Source organism: Pinus tabuliformis, chromosome 6, assembly GCF_031772625.1.
Source record: "Pinus tabuliformis cultivar Carrire ecotype Pingquan chromosome 6, CPIR1, whole genome shotgun sequence".
NCBI classification, from domain to species: domain Eukaryota; kingdom Viridiplantae; phylum Streptophyta; class Pinopsida; order Pinales; family Pinaceae; genus Pinus; species Pinus tabuliformis.
In genome coordinates, this window is record NC_142292.1 from 1,348,365,328 (window position 1) to 1,348,388,038 (window position 22,711).

General features: G+C 35.8%; 1 protein-coding gene across 1 annotated transcript; it reads right to left on the reverse strand.

Annotated features, from left to right (window-relative positions):
* Window positions 1–17,022: 17,022 nt before the first annotated feature.
* Window positions 17,023–18,367, reverse strand: LOC149263630 (transmembrane ascorbate ferrireductase 1-like). Its single transcript, XM_089388202.1, has 3 exons — window positions 18,325–18,367; window positions 18,027–18,226; window positions 17,023–17,357 (listed from the first exon to the last, which is right to left on the reverse strand). The coding sequence occupies exons 1-3, from the start codon at window positions 18,356–18,358 to the stop codon at window positions 17,094–17,096; spliced, it is 498 nt and encodes a 165-aa protein (XP_089244328.1). The 5' UTR covers window positions 18,359–18,367; the 3' UTR covers window positions 17,023–17,093.
* Between the last annotated feature and the right edge of the window lie 4,344 nt (window positions 18,368–22,711).

The following is a 22,711-nucleotide window of genomic DNA, read 5'->3' on the forward strand; positions in this document are numbered from 1 at the left end:
AGCATTTCAAAGATCTACTGTTAGCCACAGATGAAACGGCTGAGTATGAAGAAATTTTGCAGCACACAAAAAAGAAAATAAAGAGAGAACAAAATGTAGTTTTGTGTAAAGAGCCAACAGAGGAAGAGATAGTGGAGGCCATATGGAGTCTACACCTGAATAAAGCACCAGGGCCAGATGGTTTCACCATAGCTTTCTTCAAAAAACACTGGTACACAATAAGAAAGGACTTCATAAGAATGGTGAAAAACACCTTCAAAAAAAAAGATGGGAGGCAATACAAAATCCTACTATCTAGTTCTTGTCCCAAAAGAGGCAAATCCCATTACTTTCAATAGATTCAGGCCCATCTCTCTATGTAATTCATCTTATACGATAATAACCAAATTAGTGGCAAACAGAATCAAGAAAGTGCTACCTCAAATCATATCTGAAAACTAAGGAGGGTTTGTGCCAAACCGGCAAATCATTGATAATGTCATAATTGTCCAAGATGTTGTCCATTCTAGTATCCATAAGCAAGAGAAAGGCATGATCATTAAACTAGACATGGCAAATGCCTTTGATAGGGTCAGCCACCCTTATCTCATGGTTGTCCTCCAAAAACTTGGTTTCTCAGAAGAAATAACAGGTGTGATTCAGGCATGCATCTCCACTCCATGGATAGCCCCTCTCATAAATGGAAGACCCAACGATTTCTTCCAAAGCATAGGAGGTCTTAGGCAAGGCTACCCTCTTTCCCCTTTTCTTTACATAATAATGGCAGAGACTTTAAGCAGAACTCTGGAAGCCCAGAGGAAAGAAAGAGCTATAACAGGGATAAGAATAGCAAAAGGAATAAAAACCATAAATCACTCCTTGTTTGCGGATGATACTCTGCTGCTGGGAGGAGCATCAACAATAATAGCCAGAATATTTAAAAAACATTGGATAAATTCCTACAGGTGTCAGGTGGGCTATTAAACAACACTAAATGCAGGATCTATGGCTGGAATGTTCCGCCTAGAATTATGCAAAGGATATCCCAAATCATGGAAATCCCAGCACAAGAAAGATGGAGCCATTTCCTCTACTTGGGACTCCCAATCTCCAAAGAGAGCATGAAAGCCAAAATATGGACAAAGCAAATCGAAAAAATGCAAGCTAAGATAAAAATTAGGGAATGATGTGGTTAAATATGGCTAGAAGGGTGACTCTAATTAAAGCTCTTCTTACAGCACTGTCGATTTATCAATATTCTATAATGATGGCACCAACAAGCGTCCATAAACAGATGGAGTTAATTATAAGAAGCTTTCTATGGCAAGGTGGGAAGCAGGAAAACAAGAAGTTTAGCCTGGTCAAGTGGGATCAAGTAGTGTTACCATATGAAAAGGGAGGGATATCTATTCGACTGCCTGGACTAATGAATGCAGCTCTTGGTATGAAAATAGTGTGGATACTCATAACAGGTAAAGAAAGCTGGTGGAAAAAAATATTAATTAACAAATACATGGATGGATCTAAAGAAAAGTTGTTGGAAGGAATCAACCCAATCAGATAAAGTTCCCAAGTATGGAATCTAGTAAAAAAGGTAATTCCATTAATGAGAAGCCACATCTCAAAAATTCCAAGTAACAAGAAAACCATTTCGATATGGGAGGACAAGATCATGGGGAAAGATCAAATCCGAAATCTCCTGGAAGTTGAAGGCATTCAAGAATGGCTAAAAGAAAATGGATACAACATTATCCATTCAATCTCTCTATGGAACTAGAAGGAGTGGCAGGAGTGGAAAATTCCAGCCATTCCAGTAAACCTAGAAGGACAATGGAAAAAAATCAAACAACATTTAAAATGGGTAGCTCCTACCCACTATGATGAGGAAGACAGCTACCTATGGGATCCAAACAATGGGTAATACAAAATTAAATCTAGATATAATATCCTCCAAGAGAAAATTGATCATCGGGAATGGGACCCCTGGAAACTAGCCTAGAAGTCAGAAAGCCTGCCAAAAATAAAAATTTTCATATGGACCTTGTTAAAAGGGAAGATCTTGACTGCAGAAAATTTAAAACAAAGGTGCATTCAAGGGCCATCAAGATGCCCTTTATGTTGGCAAGCGGAAGAAAACATACAACATTTATTCCAAGAGTGTGAATTCTCAAAGGAATGCTGGAAGCAGCTAATACAACCATTGGAAATTAACTTAAGCTTTGAAAAACCATTGCCAGAATTTCTCAGAAACTTTGAGAAAGCTTACCCTTATGAAACAAAGAAGAAAGTAATGATTATAAGAATATGGAAATGTATACCAACAGTGCTATGTTGGCAAATCTGGTTGGCTCGAAACAAGAGCATTTTCAAAAATCAAAACCCAAGAATTGGGAAAACACTATCCAAAACTTGGGGAATGACTTCTAAAATTCTCAACGCAAAAGGAACTGCACCAACGGACTATAGCATTCTCCAACAAGAGGAAAGGGATTGGCTCAGCAAGGCCATAATAGACAACAATGGGCAGAAAGGTCAGAGAAAAGAAAATACAAAAGGAAAATGGAAATTAAGAATGATGGAAGAGGAGTTGGAAAGCTGGAAGAAAACTCAGAATAGACATTGTATGTATTTTGACAGAGCCTCAAAGAATAATCCCGAAAAAGCAGGAGCGGGTGGAATAATTTATGATCGAAATGGAGAAAAAAACACCTATGAGTGGGGATTGGGACAAATGTCAAATAATCAGGTGGAAGCATACAGTTTACTGATGGGAACAAGGTTGATTCAAAAAAAAGGAATTCAAAATCCTATCATCATAGGAGACTCAGCCATCATAATCGAGATTATGGCTCGAAACAGGAACCCCAACAACAAGTTTATGAGCCGAATCATTCAAAGAACTAGAAGGAATTTAGCAGGATCTAGAAATGCAACCTTCAAACACGTCTTGAGGATGCATAATAAGCAAGTGGATCATCATGCAAATCAGGCTGTGGAGAAGGAAGAAGGAATCGTCAGAGAGAATCAGGAGGAATACTATCTCAGTGTGCCATAACTCCCATCAAAAAATGACAAGAATGAAGTTTTGGTATACAATAGGACAATGCAGAAGAAGTAGAGAGAAACATCAAGGAAGAGAATGTACAGCACAACAAGGAATCCGCAGCCATCAGGAAATTCAAAAAAACTCAGATAGTCAAAGGAAAAATCATGATAACGAGGAACAACACATGAAAGATGTCAGTGATGGCAACTCGGATCACAAATTTTAGGAGAAAAGCAGAGGCACTGGGGAAAATCGGGGCAGACTGAAGGAACAACAGAAGAAGGAACAACAAAAAGACAAAGGAACAACAGTAGAAGGAACAACAACCAGAAGGAACAGCAGCAGAAGGAACAGCGCCAGAAGGAACAACAACCAAAAGGAACAACAACAGAAGGAACAACAGCTGAAGGAACAGCAGGCCAAAGGAACAGCAGGCCAAAGGAATAGCAGCAGAAGGAATAGCAAGAAGATGAAGGAACAACAGTAAAAGGAACAGCAACTAGAAGGAACAATGCCAGAAGGAACAACAACCAAAAGGAACAACAGCAGAAAGAACAACAACCGAAGGAACAACAGGCCGAAGGAACAATAGAACGAAGGAATAGCAGGCCGAAGGAATAGCAGCAAGGAACAACAAGAAGAACGAACAATAGAAGAAGGAACAACAACCAGAAAAAGGAACAACAGACAAAAGAAAAACAAACCAAAGGAACAACAGGTCATTGGAACAACAACAAGGGACAGCAACCAGAACAAATAACAACACAAGGAATAGCAAACTTAAGGAACATAAAAATGCAAAACATATGGAAAAGGCCACAGAATATACTCTCCCAGTTTACAAACCATACATTTTTGTGAAATATGTTATGTAAATTTGTTTTCTTAGTGGGTCAATATGTAAAACAGTACTCTAACATAGCTAAAAAAAACTTCTGAGATTTTGATACCAAGCACAGAAGAAAGGTCTACGTGCCTATTTAACCACTCAGTTTATCATATCAGAACAATGGAATTTAAAAGGAGCTTGCTCCAAAAACTTTTTTGATAACATAACAACTATCTGATCTTGTTAAAAAAAGAAAAAAATAAAAAAAATAAAAAGATAAAAATGTTTTTGCTTATTTGTTTGATACTTCTTATGTGGCTTGGTCCAATGGTAAATGTGTTGGTCGGCTTAACCCAAAGTTCATGGGATCAAAACTTATTAATGCCAATGCAAAAAACTTCTTATCTTCTTTAATTTCCTTCTTTTATATGATATATTTTTCTTTATATTTTTAGTGTTTATTTATTTATTTATTATTATGTCAAATAAGGATAGACCAAATGATTGATGTAGGGTTTTAACTCTTACTCACCTCTTGCTTAACCATTAAATCATTATTATTAAAAAAAAAAAAAATTATTATATTTTTTAAGAAAAAATAAATAAAAAAAAATTCTTTCTCCTTTATATATTTTATTTTTTTATATTCGTTCTTTATTTTTTATGTTTTTATTTATATTCCACTTTCCCTTTTCTTTTTTGATTTTTTTTCCTCTCTTTTAAAAATTTCACATTTCTACTTCTTCACTTATTATTCTTATTATCCTTTTCCTCAGACTTTATGAATTGAATATTATTTTCCCTCATTTCTTTCTTTATAGAAAACTTTTTCTAAATTATTTTGGTTGGATCTTAAAAATAAAAAATATTAATTTTGCGTTATTGTAATTATTATTATTTTTTATATATTAATTTGAAATTTAATTTTTTTTTCCATTAATTTTGTTTATTTTAATTATATTATTTTTTCTTAATTTAAATCTTATTTTTCATTTCAATTTCCTTTTCCTTTCATCTTTTAAACTCTTTTACTTTCTACTTATTTATATATTACTTCTAATTTGCTTTAAGCTTATGATATATTTCTCTTCATGATATATATCTTTAATGTATATATTTTTAAATTTATTACTCTATTTTTTAATAATTTTGAATATTTTCCTCCATTTTTCATATATATAGATATAATTTACTGTTTTTATCTTTTGAATTTCTTAAAGTTTTTCTTTATTTACTTGTTATTATACTTACCTGTAGTGGAGTATATTGTAATGAGTTTGGGTCAAAATGTTTTGATCCTTAATTAATTTGCAAATTTTAAAAACTATTTGCGAAGTTTATAAAGTTTTGGTAAAATTAAATATTATTTTTTTAGAAATTGAAAATTAATTTTTGAATTTTTAGTTTTTCATTAGTGGATTGGTTTAAAATCAAATAATCATAATTAAAAATTATTTAAGAAAATTAAAAACAAAGTTGTTGTGACACATCTACTAAGCATATATATATATATATATATATATATTTCCTAAAATACTGGAATCTCTTTTGATATATATAGACATAATCATTCTGTAGAATCTATTACACACAATCAAAGTAATTGAAAACTTTATTAATGATAGAAAATGTTATTCAAATTTACATTGTGAATACCTCTCACACTTTAATCTATGAATTACATCGTGATATAAGTTCGAGATGAAGACATTTGTCCGTCACTCATGATGGCTCAGATTATCGAGTACACTTGTTTACTTTCATGATTTTTCTACATTAATGAACCTGTATTGTAAGATTTTACCACCATTGATGGAGGTCCAGTTCTATACTTACCTTATGGTTCACACTACCTGGCATTAACTTTGGCTGAATCGTTGCTCGGCCTAGGTGGAGGTGGCGCCTTGCTGGAGTTATTACTACAGGACCTCGTACATTGTAACCTTGGAATTCGCTCTGGATCAACGACATCAGTTTCTCCACTAGATCGAATGGAGGAGGGGTTTCTTGGTTTGTCTAACCCTCGAATGGGTATGTTTGCTCGTCATTTTTCCTCTTTGGTTCATGCTCCTAGTATCTTCTGGGTTGGTGGTATCTTCTAGGTCGGTTTGTATTCATAGTTTGAGGACCCTCTGCTAGGGTTTTTTTCGAGCTCTAAGTTCCTTTTCTACTCCCTGTATTCATTGTTAGGGTTATTTACAATTCCAAGTTCCTATAAGGAGTCTGCTGGCATTCTTGGTGTGAACTTATCTACAGACGACTCACCCCTTCAGACCATCCAGGTAATTCTAATGGAGATTCTTGCTTGTGGTTTTTGTTTTCTATTGTTACATTTGTTGAACAGTCTATTAATCCTTGCTTTTTCCACCCAGTTGGGGTGGAGGGTTTTGCAGAGGCCATGCAATGGACAAGCTACGGGTCAAGCCTGTTGCAAGGCCCTCAATTTGATTTGGGGACTGGTTTATTAATATCCCAGGTATGCAAGAGTTCTGTATTGAATTAGAAGTTTAAGAGTGTGGCTTCGTGGAGAGTTTTTGGCACTTCTCCTTGCCATGACTACGATATTGATTACCCTCTATAATTTTTAAATTTAGTTTTGAGTTTTTGAGGCCTTTCAGCAATGAACATGTTTCTAGATCTACCCGGCTTCGACCGCTTAGTTATTTGTATATTTTTAATTATACCAAGGGTGAAGCGATTCGAACCCTGGCTGGAATAGTTACAATTTGGTACCGAGATTGTTGAATGAAATATATGTAATCTTGTTTTACATCCTTAAGAATTTCTTGGAATACAACTTCGTTCCTGTTACTTATTTTCTTTCTGGAAATTATTCCTATGTTTATGCTAGATCTCGGCCTGTATTTCTTTGTTTGATTGGTAGAATATTTAATTATTTCAGAGGTTCTACAAATGCCCTATTGCCTCCAGCCACAAGGGTTTGTAGTTTAGAATATCACCTCTGATTTTTCTATTTCGAATGTATTAATGCTTTGAAGAGATTTACGGAGATTCTATATCGAGTATTGTCTGCATTATTTGAGAGAATAGTCAAAATCTATGTTTTTGCTTTTCGACTGGGATTGTTATTTGAGAGAACATTTGAAATCTATGTTTTTGCTTTTCGACTAGGGATTTTTGTGGATTCCTAATTATTTTGTGGTGAGGCTACATACCTCATTTTCGACTCATTTTCTAATGTTTTGGTTATGGGCATATTTACAGTTCGAATATTTCCCTGCTTCTTCTGAGTTTTCCGAATTGGTTGTTCTGTTAACTACTTATAATTAGTACCTATTATAATAGTTCCTCGTTTATAGAGAAAGAAAATCTCCCTATTGTTTCTCTTTTTGTTAACAGAAGATTTGTTACTCTTTCTTACATACTGTAATTCCTGTGGAACAATTTTCCAATAATGAAAATGAAGTTTGTCTTCTAGTTATATCGTTTATATTCATAATTATAACTATGTGGAACCTTATAGCATTACTTGTTCTAAATCTCTGAAATTCGTGAACTTTACTAATACTAGTATTTTCTGTTCTTTTCTTGAGTCATACAATGTCAATATATTAATATGACAGTTAACTATAGTTTAATCAAGCTATCTCATTCTTGAATTACTGAAAATGATCATTATGTCTATATCATAATCAGGACAAAATCTACTTAATAAGAATTGATATTATTACTTATCTATACCACTATCTAGTTTGAAATATTCCTGATTCAAACTTGCAACTAGACCTGAAATTCTCTGTATCTTTTCCTTCCAACCTTGAGGCCTACTTCAGTAGACTCCCCCCGAGGTTTCCTATTCACAACAACTCTTTATTTTCTTGAGACTTAGTCTTAGCGCCCTCTGGTCCAAACCAGACATGGCCTTATAAGACTGCCTGACCCTTCAGTACAGTATGTTCCTTAGTAACTCTTCCCTCTTTCTCCTTGATCTCAGATACCTCTATCCTCTTGATCTCTTGGTTAAATCCTTAAGAAATTAGTTTCAAGAACTTAGTTAGGAACAAGTAATTGTTTCCCTAACTGATTATTAGGTAAAATAATATTTACTCATAACTGTTGTCTTCATTCAAAAAATACTAACTTGCAAAATAGTATTTTTTTTTTTAAATTAAGAAAATAAATAGTTGTCCAAACTAGAGTAATTAAAATATTTACATAGTCAAGGGGATATCACAGTTCCCTCATAGATTAATTAATTAATTATATATATATATATATATATATATATGGATTTTTCCATAATTAATATTTTATTTCCATTCATTATCATACTTATTTTTACCAATAGTTATTTATTAAGCTATAATCATTCTTTGCTTGCTTTCTATTAATTGTTGTATTCTTTCTAATAACAATTTCTTCTTCTTCTTTTTTCTTTTTTCTTTTTTTAACAATATTTCTTCACCCTTTTCCATTAATCTATTTTATTAATCATAATATTTTCTTGATAGTTTAATTATTTAATTGTTTCCGACCCTTTTTTCCATAAAACTATGTTATAATGTAATAGATTATTAGCAATTTCATTCTTCCCCGCCAAGGCTGTAGTGCTTAAATCATACACTTGATATAACTGAGTTATATGATCACATTCACCCCATAATAAGCAGTACTAAGCACTGTGACATATTACACTTGTTTCCATTATCATTTCCTCAACAATTTATGAAACTAGAATTATCTTCACTCATTTTTCTCTTTATATTTTACTAATTTGGGAATTTTTTTTTCTAAATTATTTTGGGCTAAATTTTTGAAAAAATTAAATTTATTCATTTTACACCTGCTCTCTATATTACTTTCCTATTTTTTTTTATAGGATTCTAACTTCTTCTTCTTTTTTTATATTTTAAATTTTTTAACTTTCTATTTATTTGCTACTTCTTTTAATCTCATTTCTTTATATGATATTTTTCTCCTTATTATTTTCTCCTTTATATAAAAATCCATTTCTAATATTTTTTATTTTTTCTCTTTTTCCTTTGTATTTTGTATTTTTTATATTTTTAATTTAAGTTTTACTTTCTTAACTTTTATAGGATACTAATTCTTTTTTTGATCCAGTAAGAGTGATACCTTACATTAATCAAGAAAATTACATAATGTACATAAAGCATGGGGTTAAGAATAACAACCCCTAACCTAACTCAAAAAAACTTACAAAAGGTTTGACTCTCTTAACTAGCGCTCAAAGCAACTATTAAGAATCCTGCCTTCTTAACCCTAAAGAGAAGAATAAAGGGCTTTAAAGTCCTTTTGGGACCACAGATAGACCAAAGTTTCCAGCCACGAAGAACCCAAAAGCCTTTGAAGTCGAGGCCCACAAAACCTACGACCCTTAGTGCAACAATATGTAACTAAAAACAAGCAATAAGCATTGGTTTACTTAGTAGCCCGAAAACCAAGTGAACCAGTCCTCATAAATCCAATGGTGAAGATTGATTTCGGGTCACCAACTTGCCCGTACCTTAACTTTTCTTACGGACCCGATGGGAAATCAAAACCACCATTCTAAACAATTTCGGGTCCGGTTTAGGGTTAACTATCGATAATCTTGATGGCACGAATACTGTGCGATCCCACCTTCGTAGATCAGATAGTCCTAAGCCGATTTCGGGCTGGTAACATGCGCACTCGATAATTTTCCAATCGGACCTGATGAGTGGCATTAACCTTTGCTCTAAAGTATTTCAGGTCCATTTGAAGGTTTATCTTCTGAGCATTTTTTCACCCGAAATCTGTTGGATGCCAGATTTCCCTGCAATCAATGGTCAACTACTCGTCAACCTGTCTGTTGTATACCCCTTGTTTCTTTTCTGTGATTGGTTCACTTTCCTCTGTTTCCATAGGTCTAATTACTACTTATCTTTCATAGCTTGATAATGCTCCCTGTCTTCGATCGCCTTTCTATTACAGTCCTCCCACAAGTTTCCTGAGGCTATCGCCTCCCAAGCATAGCTTCTATTGTTTCTAGTGCAAAGCACTCCTTCATTTGTCAGATGGTCCACTAACCTATTGGTTGTTTGCACACGTGAAAAAATCTTAGTGTTCTCAGGGTTTTCAGGTGGGATTGAATTCGTTGGTAGACCTGCAGTAACTGCTAGTGCTTTGAAACTTTTTCTGGTGTTGTGCCATTGCCTATCTTCTTAACTAAATTGATTATCAATTCTAAGTCTGTTTCTATGATGGCATTATGTAAATTGGAGTTAATCAAGATTTATAGGCATTGCTCTAAGGCCATGAGTTCCGCCATATTATTTGTGGCCTTCCCCAAATGACTATGAAAAATGATTTGTATGTAACCCTGTTCATCTCTTATAACCCCGCCATAACCAGCCACCCCAAGGTTTCCTTTAGAGGCCCCATCTATATTGAATTTCAAAAATCCCTGAGGAGGTGGTTGCCAGAAGTCCTTTCCCATTGTTGCATGTCTTACTATCTTGCTTATGCCCTGGGGGGCAGGTAACTGGAGACCCAATTGAAAGAGTATCTAAGCCTCCTGCCTTAGTGGAGGGTTCTCGGGGGTTTCTTTAGAAGGGTGCTCACAGTTTCTTTGAGTTGTCTTATAATCTGAGCTATGATGCTCTGGGTTGAGCCAATTTTGTTCTTGAAAATACTATTATTGTATTCTTTCCAGACATCCTAGATCAAAAAACCTAGTATTAGAGTCCAAGCTTTATTGATTATTTCATTTTCTGAGAAGTCTTTCCTCCAGTTCTTCAAAGTGCTAGTGATACTATATCCATCCCTGTCGGTTTGTCTGAAGATTGAGGCTACCCAATCCCACAAGGTAGATGTAAATGGGCAGAGGTTGAGTAGGTGATCCATCATTTCTTCTTGCAGACCACATAACTGGCATCTAGATGGACCAGCTAAACCTTTTTTCTAAGATTTTCCCAAGTCAGAATTTTTTTTTTTGCACCAACCACATGAACAGTTTGATTTTCATCCAGTGCTGGTTTTGCCATATGTCCTTCCATGTCTTATCAGGGTTTGGAAAGTCAAGCCCAATGGCTATTTTTTTGGCTTCTTTGAGGTTGAAGTTTCCTTCATTGTTTCTCCCCCATCTTAATTGGTCAGACGAAGCTGAAGTCAAAATCTTTCTCTGTTCTAATATTATTGCAAGAGCTTCTACCTGGGCCTTCAAAGGGGTATCTTCACTATAAATTAGGTCCTTCCATGTTCTTCGTTTTCCCTTGTCCCTTGTCTAATCCCAGAAGTCACTTACCCTGAATAAGCCTTTATTGTCAGTGTCATTCTTGAGAATGGCTAGTTCTTCTCTACACAGGTTAGGTTCCTACTGCCAATTATCCTCCCAAAACCAAGCTATGTTTCCATCTCTGATCTCCCAGAAACTATGCTTCTATACTATGGCTCTATTCTCCCAAGCATTGTTCCAAATGTGGGAGCCCTTGATGAGCCCCATCATCTGAATCAGATCCCTTTCTTGCTAGTTGTTTGCATACTTCTATTTCCAAAGCTTGGCCCAAGGGGTTCTCGTTTCCTTTAGCCATCTCCACCAAAGTTTAGCCCCCAAGACTTTTCTTAGGGTTTCTGGGTCGTGAAGTCCCAAACCTCCATGGGTCTTGGGTTTACAAAGCTTTTCCCAAGCTACTAAAGCCCATTTATTTTTCTCTTCCCCCTTGCCCCAAAGAAAATCTCTCTGCATGTTCCTGATATGTTGTATAAATCCTTTAGGAGCATAAAGAGTTGAAACATAAAGATGGGAATGGTTTGCATGATAGACTTTGTAAGCACTAGCCTTCCTGCTAAATTCAAAGCTTTTCTTGTCCAATTTCTAATCTTGTCCTGTAGTTTATTAGTCACTGGCTCCCACACTTCCTTGCTCAGGGGTTTGTCAGTGAGAGGTATTCCCAGATATTTGGAGGGAAGATGATCTCTTTGAAAGCCGAGGATTCTGGAGAGATTTCTTTGAATAGCAATGTCAGTATTAAAAAAGAAAATTTTTGATTTGGTAAGACTTACCTCTGTGCCAGCTGCCATAAAAAAATCATTCAGGATGTGTTTGAAAGCTTTAGCTCCCTTGACCGTGGGAGTACCCTACAACATGGTATCATCCAAAAATTGTTGATGAGTCAAGGTGTCCCCATTCAGGGTTAGTTTGAGACCCTGGGTTCTCCCTTCTGCATTAGTTGATTTGATTGCTTTGCCTAATCCTTCCATCATGAGAATAAAGAGGAAGGGGGAGAGAGGATCTCCTTGTCTGAGGCCTCTCGAGGGCCTAAAGGTTCTGGATGGGGAGCCATTAAGAAGGATAGAAAAACTAGTTGTGGTGACAACGGTCATAACCCATCTTATCCAATTATGGTCAAAGCCATATGCTTTTAGTACTTCCCTAATGTATGACCAACTTAGATTGTCATAAGCTTTGGCTAGGTCGAGCTGTATGATCATGCCCGCTTGCTTACTGATCTTAAGAGAATGAACCACCTCATGAGCTTGAATGATGTTATTTAGAATTTGTCTTCCTTCCACATATCCAGTTTGCTCCTTAGATACAAGAGTAGGAAGAAGGGGATTGATTATGTTTGCAACTACCTTAGAAATAATTTTGTACACCACATTGCATAAAGGTATGGGTCTGAATCTATCTGGTGTCATAGATTTTTCTTGCTTTGGAATCAAAGCTATGAAAGATGCATTAAGCGCCCTCAAAAATTTTTGGAACTTCTCGAGTCCTCCACAACATCAAGGATGTCTTGTTTGAATATTTCCTAGCATGCTTTGAAGAAGTCTACATTGAACCCATCCGGGCCTGGAGCCTTCCCATTTTTCATCTCTTTGATAACTTCATTGACCTCCTCTTCAGTCACTGGCCTGTTTAGATTGTAATTGTCTTCCCTGGTTACAAGTTTTGGAATATACCTTGTGAAATTATTGATAAATAGTGATCTATCTAAGGGTGGCTCCTCAGCTATATTTTGGAAATGTTGAACCAGAGTCGATTCCATTTCTTTGTGGGTGCTGAGCTCTTTCCCTTGAGTGTCTCTGAGCTTTGAAATCCTGTTATGCGCCCTGTGAGCCACAATAGACTTGTGAAAAAACTTTGTATTTCTTTCCCCTTCTTTTATCCCTTGTACTCTTGATTTCTGTCTCCAAAATGTCTCCTCTTGCTGACATCTATTTTCCCATTCCTGTTGAAGAGAGTCAGCTTGCATTTTCCTTTCCTCGGTAAAGCCCTTTTTGATAAGGATCTGATTAATTCCCTGTAGTCTTTGTTCAACTTCTCTTTTAGCTTTGACAATATTGCCAAATTCATTTTTTTTTCCATTCTCTAAGCCTGCGTTTGATGTGTTTCAGTCTCTGTTGTAGAAGGAACATCTTTGTACCTTGAACAAGCATGTCTTCCACCCACTATTTTCTCATGTTACTGATGAAGTTAGGGTGAGTGAGCCAGACATTTTCAAACCTGAAAGGTATGTTCCTCGGAGAGCCTATGAACGAAGCTTCTAGCTAGATTGGCCAGTGACCCGAGCCTCCAAAAGGAAGGATTAATGCAGTCAAGTCAAGACCAGTGAGAATGAGGTCCTCTGAGATTGTGAATCTATCTAGTTTAAAGGCAACTTGAGAAGCCCCTCCCCTCTTGTTGTTCCAGGTGAAGGTACCATTTATTGTCTCAGTATCCACTAGTCACATGTCGTTTAGGAAGTTCTAGAAGGCAATGGAGTCCCTGCCTAGTATTCTGGTCCCTCCTTTTTATTATGTCAGATATTTTATCATGTTAAAGTCCCCTCCCAGAATCTAAGGTGTAACAGGATGTCTCTCTCTCAGCTCCTCCAGGGAGGTGAGAAGCTTGATTTTGTCTTCAAGTTTTTGAGGGCCATAGACATTTGTGATTATATATAGTTCCTTGTCACCCAAAGGTTGGATCACCATCGAAAGGTAGTTCCTAGATGCGTCAGCATCTAGGATTCCAAGTTTCTGGGGATTCCAAAGAGTGAGAATCCCTCCTGCTGTGTTGTTTGCTTTAAATTCTAGATACTCGTACTTAATAACCCATTTGTTATGTATCTCTCTGATTTTTTCTGTTGAACATTTTGTTTCCTGGATAAATACCATATTTGGTTTTTCTTCTTTTATTTTATGGCTAAGATTTCGTTGTTTTCTCTTCCTAAATCCCTAATGTTCCAGATTGTGAGCTTCATTCTGAAAGGTCTGTAAATGAGTAACTGGTAAGTTCCTTCATCTTACTTGAGTTAATCATGAGTTTCCCGCACTCTGTCAATAGTTCATTTTGCCTCTTCCTTCCTCTTTTCCTTCCTGGGTTCTTGGAGGAGTGTCCTGATGTTACCTCCATCAGTTTTACCCCTATGTTTTCCTAGCTATCATGGTTGCTTTTGACCCTAGAACCCTTTGCTTGAGATCTCCAGAGGAGGTGCTATTGCGCTCTGTCAAACTCCTCTTGTGGTAGAGAGTCAACTCTTTTGGTGGTTCCCTGCTCCAGGAACTTTTCTAGATCAAGATTCTCCCTTTCAAGAAACTCCTGTAGTTCGTGGTCCTCCATACCAACTTCACTTGGGGTCATCTCGTGGTCCCTACCAAGTTCCATAGTGCTTGGCAAATCCTCCTCTAGTATGTTGTTATAAGGTATATCCTCCATGCTATCATCTTTTTCCTTCTTTGCAGGATTATCCTTCGAAGCCTAGCTCGTTCCATTGTTCCCTCATTCTAAAATCTTGAAACTGCTATGACTTGGTTGCTTATCATCGTTAGCTTTCTTTTAATACTTTTTTCCTCCTTTCCCCTTGCCTCCTACCTTGGTAAAGCCTACAGGATCTTTGCTTGTGTTGGTTTTAATATTGTCCCTCAATTTGTTTAGTGGGCAGTCTCTGAAGAGGTGTCCTTGTTCATGACACTTACGACATCTAAATGGGACATGTTCATAATCAATCGCCTGCACCCATTCTTCATCACAGACTTCTAAAATTATTTCATCCAGAGGTGCTCCCAATAGGTCCATTTCTACACATATGCGGGCAAATGATGTGTATTTTCCTCGCAGAGTTGCATCTGATATTTTTTTAAAATGACCTAATTTATTTCCTATGGCTTTTAATGATTCTGGAAACCAGTAATCTAAAGGTAGGAAGTAGAGTCTTATCCATACCAGTATAGAAGTGAATGTCTCTCGTTTCGAGCCGAAATTCATCACCCATGGTCGCATGTAGAGGCCTGCAGCAGCATAGAAATATGGTCCTCCTTTGAAGACTTTGCCTTTATCCTCGAGGTTTGTGAACACCACTATAAAGATTCCCTTGGACCCAAGGTGAAGGTTTATGTCCCCCTTTGGTTTCTAGTGGTTTTTAATCCAAGCATTCAAAGCCTTCTCTGTTGGCCATATTCCCATAAATTTGCAAATAATTGTGTATGCCGCCATGTGATCCCTATGCACCTGTAACGCTGGATCATTTAAAACAACCCTAGGTTTAATGGCTGACCTAGGTTTGAGGAGTCCTATCAGCGTCTTGTGCCCAGCTTTCTGACTGTTGTCACTTGTTCTCTTCTCCTTACTGACTTCCTCTTGATTCTCTTTTTGTTCATGAAATATAATGTTTACCTGTTTTTTTGTGTTTATTTCCTCCATTTCTGCCTCCATTGGTTTCTTAAATCGATTCGAACCCGCTTCCTTGCCTTTGTTCGCAACAACCTGACTGTAGGAGGGAGTGGAGTTCCACCCTTCCTTGCTCCTCCATTGTTACCAACCCTAGATTTCTGTTCCAAACCCTCATTCAGCTTGCTCCCGTAGCTTGAGACTAATCCTCCTTCCAATCCTCTTAATCCGAATCGACTCTCAATTTCCTTTATAGGATACTAATTCATCTCCTCTTTATTTATTTATTTTTATTTCTTTCAACATTTTTCTTATTATTTACTTGTTACTTTTTCTTTTCCTTAATTGTCTTTTTATTTACTTGTTACTTTTTTCTTTTCCCTAACTGTCTAATTATTTACTTGTTATTTATTGTCCTTTCCTTATAATAATTTATAAAATTATTACTATCATCACTTTTTTATCTTTACCTTTATAATAATTTATAAAATTATTGCTATCATTACTCTTCTCTCTTTATCATGAATTATTTTAGATTAAATCTCAAAAAAAAAATATAAATTTTGCATCACCTTTTCTAAACAATTTTGTAATTATTATTATTTCCCATCAATTAATTTCTATTTTATATTATTTTATAGAAAAGTTATAATTACACTACGAAACCATACGACTAACATAAAAATATATAACAAAAGGAGTTACCCATGAAAATAAAGCTATTTAGATGGCTAATGCTACTCGATAGGAACAAAGCTTTTGCATACTGAAAATGGAGGAGAAGTGTCTAAACTATTTGTGCCCGCTCCCAGAGGAGCCTTAGGTTCTGCAAATTCCAATTCCAATATTCTCTTCGCAAATACTGAAACCTTATTATCAACACTTCTGATTTGAAGTTAAATTATGTTTTTTTTTTTTTTAAGGTTTTATGTTTTTTTATTCATGATATTTATTGAATTGAGAAGTTTATATACGGTCCAGTATGATATGTAAGTGTTTATTCATCATCAAAACTAAAAATTTATTCATATTAATCCAATAAAATTTTAAAAAATCTAAAAAACTTATACAAAATATTTTTACTAAATTTCTATTAAAATTAAAGTTTATATATATATATATATGATTATTTTATTTTATTATGCGTAGTAAACTCATACTAAATCATAACGATATTCTGGCTAATTGAATGTTTGATGATATATTAAGAAACCAAAAACAAAAAGCTATGATCCTATTTCTCAAATATTGAAATAAAACAGCTATAATTCCCTTTCTCAAAGATGAACAATACCACCTCTTATTCTATTAATTTGAGCTGATTTAGCAGTCTGTTATTTTTCAACTCTCTAATTATGTTAAAATAGTATTCAGTTTAAACTCTAACCAAGATTGCCGTTTTAACTCAATCACATGAAACAAAGGCATTTGGCTGCAACTTATGGAAATCCTATCCCAAACAATCAAATAAACAAGTTAACAATTTCAGATCTGCTTATCACTGTCTGCCACTATCACTGTTACTAGAAATAGAAAGAAGATTTTGACATTGAAGTCAACTAAATCATTGTATTCAAATCATTAAACATGACACAAAGTACTATCCATAGACTTTTACACAGACGTTTACTCATGGCGGTAGGGTTTCATGGTACAATGATGGAAAGAATAACCAACAGTGCAAAAATGAGAATAACAAGTCCAGTAGAGTTGACAAGCATGGACTGTGAGCCGAAGCGCTCTAGGCCACTAAACTGCTGGAACGTGAGCCTTTCCAGGATTCCTAACTCTGCAGTTCCAATCACCATTGCATAGAGGAAAACCCCAAAGAAAACGTGCCATGGATAGAGAGCCGCCCTCATTGGCTTTGACCCGCCAGGGAACACGAATACTAACAGTGCCGAAATCCACTGGTTAACTCAACACAAATTCCAAAGAATGAATATTAACATGAAGAATATAAAAATAAAGTATCTCAGTTTTCTTACAAAATAAATACTGTAGCATTATTTTGAATACCAGATCGATCTATATATATAATTATAATTATATATATATATATATATATTATTATTATGTATTTTTAAGGTCATTACTAAGCTCGACATTAAATTAGTGTATGAAATTCTATGTTTGTGGGATCAGACCTTCTTTTTTTTTCCAGTAATTTGATTGAGAAATGTATAAAAGTATATGTATTCTACTTTATTCTGTGACTTCTTAAAAAAAATACATGTTCTTAACTATTAAACCTACTCAAGAAATACATATATATAATAACCAATAAATTTATCTATATAAAATAATTAAATTTAGCTTAAGTGATTGAGTCCAATAGTTATTATGGCCTTCACAGAAGCTCAAATTTTTTAGGTGGAAAAGTCTTATAAATATTTAAGTTGTAGAATAGACGGATTTTTGGCTCATAAATAAGTCTATAAAGAAGATTGGTATTACCAACTGTCACTCTCTTGCCTTAGAACTGAAATTCTTCCTGAACCTTACCCAATGCCCAAAAATTTCCCAAAAAAACGTTAAATAATGAGTAAGAAAGTTACCTGGATAAGTAAGAAAGTTACCTGGATACCGAACAAACAAAAGGCGCTCATACCCAGCCAGGCATGCAAGCTGTACATGGTTGGAATGTGGCTCTCGTGGTGGAATTTGAAGACTGCAGATATTCCAATGGCTCCCAGTATGATACCGCTGCCCAGAAGCACCAGATGCACTGCTTTCTGGACCTGTTTTTTCGCAGGGACCATTTTGTAAGATAGAATTGCTGTGTACACACATGGAATGTTAGGTGGTATGTTCAGCTCCAAATTTAGCCTCTCATAAATCAGCCTCCAGACAAATTCAGTATTTGATTGCTTTTACCTTGGCTGGAAAGAAAGATGAAGCCTACAAACATGAAGACTGGATGAACCTGCACAGTTCATGAAAAGACATAGAGGTCACTAAAATTATTCAGGACATGACTGAACAGAATTAAACTCAGCTAGAGAAGAGATTTAGAAGTAGAAATTCTAACGTTGTAGATTTTGACTTTATTTTCGCCGTGGAAGGCCAATCCCCCGTCATAGTGGATGGCCCAGATGAGGATTAATACGCAGGCTGTCACTCCAAACACCTGGGCGAGACAGATAATGGGTATACTTCTGATACCAAACCCATAACCATTCTTCAAATCCATTGAGCAAAGGCTTGATTAATCAGATTCCACAGGCTCTCTTTGTTCTGAATGTCTGTGTGTGAAATTGCTACTTAACCCTCCTTTTTGTGCTCTAAAATATCTTCCCAAACACAGTAAGCCCCTACTGCTCAAAGATTTTGTTTGTCTCAAATTTGACACTCACCTTTGGCTGCCTCAGGAGCCTTGCTCATAAGTGTTTTCTTTCTTGAATGACTTTCTTGAATTAAATGACATGACAAAGCCTTGCTAATGATTAAATATTCCTGATCTTTGTCTGTTTCCTTTGAATAAAATGTGTAAGACTCTGTCTTTCTGCCACTCTCCTGAAATTGGCAGCCACTTCAGCAAAAGCCTATATCATGATACATAAAATAAATCATCCAGGAAACTATTGCCACCCAGTTCACGCAGGTTTTCTCCTTTTCTTCTTTACTTAAATAAGACGACCAAAACAACCATTCCCTTCTTCTCTGCAGTGGCTTAATTTCGACGGCACTAGATTCGTTAGACTGAATCTTTCATCGACGAGAAAGATGCCACGAGACCAGTAAAATCTATGAAAGATCCGAAGTATAATCATTCCATGACAGCTCTACAACTAACTTAAGTTTACAATGTTGACGAGAAATAATGATAGGGCATTAAAAGGCCACTCGGCAATGGAGGATCCGAAGTATGATCATTCCCTGAAAACTCTACAACTAATTGAGCCAAATTCATTGACTTGGATGTGAATATAGAGCTCTACCACCCGCAGTAAACTTTCCTAGTTAGATTTGTGAGTCATCTTTTTCATCATCGGATAAAATTATCGGTCTCTAAATTTTGTAGTTGTGAGTCATCTTTTTCATCATCGGATAAAATTATCGATCTTTAAATTTTGTAGTTGCTCATAAGTATATGATCATTGTTATCAATTATTTCACTAAATAAAATCATTTATTTCTTTTTATGGGTATTTGAAAACCTTAAAATTAGATAATAATTATTATAGTTGTGTAAACAGTATATGGTCGTAGGTATTAGTTACTTCACTAAATAGGACAATATTTTGAAATAAAATTAACAATTTTTAAATTTTATAGCTAAAAAATTATCAACTTATGATAATATATTATTGTAGTTGTTCTAACAGATATGATCATGATCATCAATTACTTTACTAAATTAACACAACCACATTAAAAATATTAATGTGGTTGATATCGCTTAAAATTATTGATATATATCACTGATAAATATATAACAATAAAAATAATAATACCAAAAACTATGGAGGAGAGAGGGATATGGCGATCGATATGCTGTGCGTTTCCCCGGCTTCCACTGCAATCTGCATGAGCCCGGCGGATAGGCGGCGATCTATACCGAGACAAGTCTGTAATAGAGCAGTTGAACAAGCAAGGCTTCTGGACAGGCATGGAAGCAGAGCATCAAAGCCCAATGGGATTCGAACTCATGGTCATTACCATCACCATAGATCTAGATTCCCAGATCAGCATAAGTAGTACTTCTCGGCATCCATGATTTCCAAATCTGAGGAATCCTTTGCAATATCACCGAATGAGGAGAGATCGGTTAGAGGGCAGGGATCAATGGTGGCCACTGCAGCAAGCAAAGGCGCAGAAGGGGGCAGCGTTGCCATTCCCCCTCCGAATGTGTTGAAGGTGTGTAGCAGGCCTGACATTGACGAACCCGCGCACGCAAACAGGGCAAAAAATAAATGTCAACCCTACGCTATTAGCATGAGGGTCGGTCACCAGATTTCGGCAGAGTTATGCGGATTGGGGCAGGTGGTCTCCCAAATCTATGGGCGCGACTCTAGGGTACCGGAGCTGATCAATCTCTGGGGGACCCGACACCATACCACAGATTTGGTGCTCCCTGAAATCGCATGGAATCCGATAAGGTTACACTCCTCTCATCGAGGAATCTCTGTTGTGGATGGCCCTGGATCGATCTCCCTCATCATGGAAGGGTGTATTAATCTCAGATCTGCCAATGATCTAATAGATCTGGTGCTAAACAGATGGATCAACCCACACCAAGCTCAGACCTAGAGGCATGCTCGCACAAAGGCACTCTTCTGCACTGAATCACAGCCCTAGAGCTTAGATCTAACTCAGGGACTCGCATCTGTTAAGATAGATATGGAGGAATTAGATCCTGAAATGCCTGAGGATAAACAAAGTTCACTCTTTATCAGATCTATGGAAGGGAACACAGTCTGCATCAAGATAGGGAGCCCGGAGGACATAAAAACACTAAAACAGAGGATACAAGAAATGATAGGTATTCCATCATGCAAACAACTCCTGATCTACACGGGAAAAGTGTTGCAGGAGGAGCACAAACTAAAAGAATATGGCATAGGCAACGACTCAACCATCTACCTTAGCACAAGGCTTCGCGGAGGATCCACATGCACGAGCTCAAAATCCTTCAAAGATGCGATGAAAGGGAAGACGGAATCAAAAGCACAAATAGAACAGCAAACTCCAATCCCTGGTGCCTACATCATCGAGCAGACAACTCAGAACCTGGCAATAACAATTGTTATACCTGGGGTAAATGAAATATATGATGAATATTCATCTAAAGCAGTGATTTGCAGGTTTAATGGATTTTGGCCCAAGTCGAATGCCCTTCGTCAATGGATTTACTCCATATGGACAACAAACTGCGATATCCACCTTTGTTCAAGAGGGGTTTTTATTGTCAAATTCAACACAGTAGAGGACAAGGACTATGCATTGAACGAGGAACCATGGTTCTGGGGTAATGCCAGACTTTTTATGGCATCTTGGTTCCCAGAATTTGACCCCAACACCATGGTGGTCTCCAAAATGCCTATTTTGGTTAGGTTATACAACCTACCCCTACATTTTTGGCACTTCAAAGTATTAGCAAGTATTGGCAACGCTTTGGGGAAATTCTTAAAAGTAGACAATGAGCACCTCTCTGAGGATATTACATTTGCCAGGATCTGTGTGGAGGTTGATCTCAGTCAAGGATTACCAGACCACATCCTCTTACTCCACAACAAAAAGCAATGGGCATAGCCACTTGATTATGAAAACACTATCTTCAGATGCCGCTTATGTTGACAAACTGGTCATCTACAAAGTGGGTGCCCACAAAACAAAAAAGACAGGAAAAGAAGACAGCCAACAAAGCCCAAAGGATGGCAGTTTTCAGAAACATGAACAAATGACATAGAAGAGGAAAAAAACACAGAAACTACCAACATATACCAAGAAAGTAATGCAGAAGAAGACGAACAAATAGTACAGGACAACACACAAAAAGAAGAGGAAGCCCCCAACAACCCCATGCAGCAACAAGTTTCCCAGCAACCAGGACAGAAAATACTCGGCAACAAGAGAGTTCATGGAACAGAAGGATCGGAGTTGGACAAGGATTCTCCCACAAGAGCAACAGAAAATCAGTTATCCATTGTAACAGCCACCCCCAACACTAGTGGATGGCAAAAGGTGGAGAAGAAGAAAGGGAGAAAACAATAGCTACATCAAATTTTTATTTTTTTCTTTTATTTCAGCTTTTTGGTTTCGGTGAAAGCTGGAACAAAATATCTACATATGCTCTTCAGCATCTACAAAATGTAATTTTGTCTTATGAATAAAATTACGATTTTTTCTACGGGAAATAATACCAAAAACTATTAAAATAAAAATATTATTATTATCATTATTATATTGAATATTTGATTTATCTTTCATACATTATTAACCAATTCATTAACTATTTAATTAATAAACTATTTAATGAATAAATAGTTAATTTAATAATTCATTAAATAAATAGTAATAATTATTCAATAATAGTATAGTATAATCATTATAGTAATCTTTAATTAACAATAGCTATTATAAATAAATAAATTAATAATAATAATAATATTTTTATTGTGGTTAAAATAGACAAATCATATAATAATATTATTAAATATTAATTATTATTAATAAAGAATAATATTAATATCAATAATATTATTAATAAAAATATAAATATTTATACGAACAAAAAAATAATATAAAAAATAAATAATAT

Excerpts from the sequence above, each read along its gene's own strand:
- LOC149263630 (XM_089388202.1), bottom strand. The coding sequence starts at position 18,358 with ATGTTTGTAGGCTTCATCTTTCTTTCCAGCCAAG. Across the intron at positions 18,227-18,324 it reads CATCTTTCTTTCCAGCCAAG|CAATTCTATCTTACAAAATG; the intron begins GTAAAAGCAATC and ends GTGTGTACACAG. Across the intron at positions 17,358-18,026 it reads TTTGTTTGTTCGGTATCCAG|TGGATTTCGGCACTGTTAGT; the intron begins GTAACTTTCTTA and ends TGAGTTAACCAG.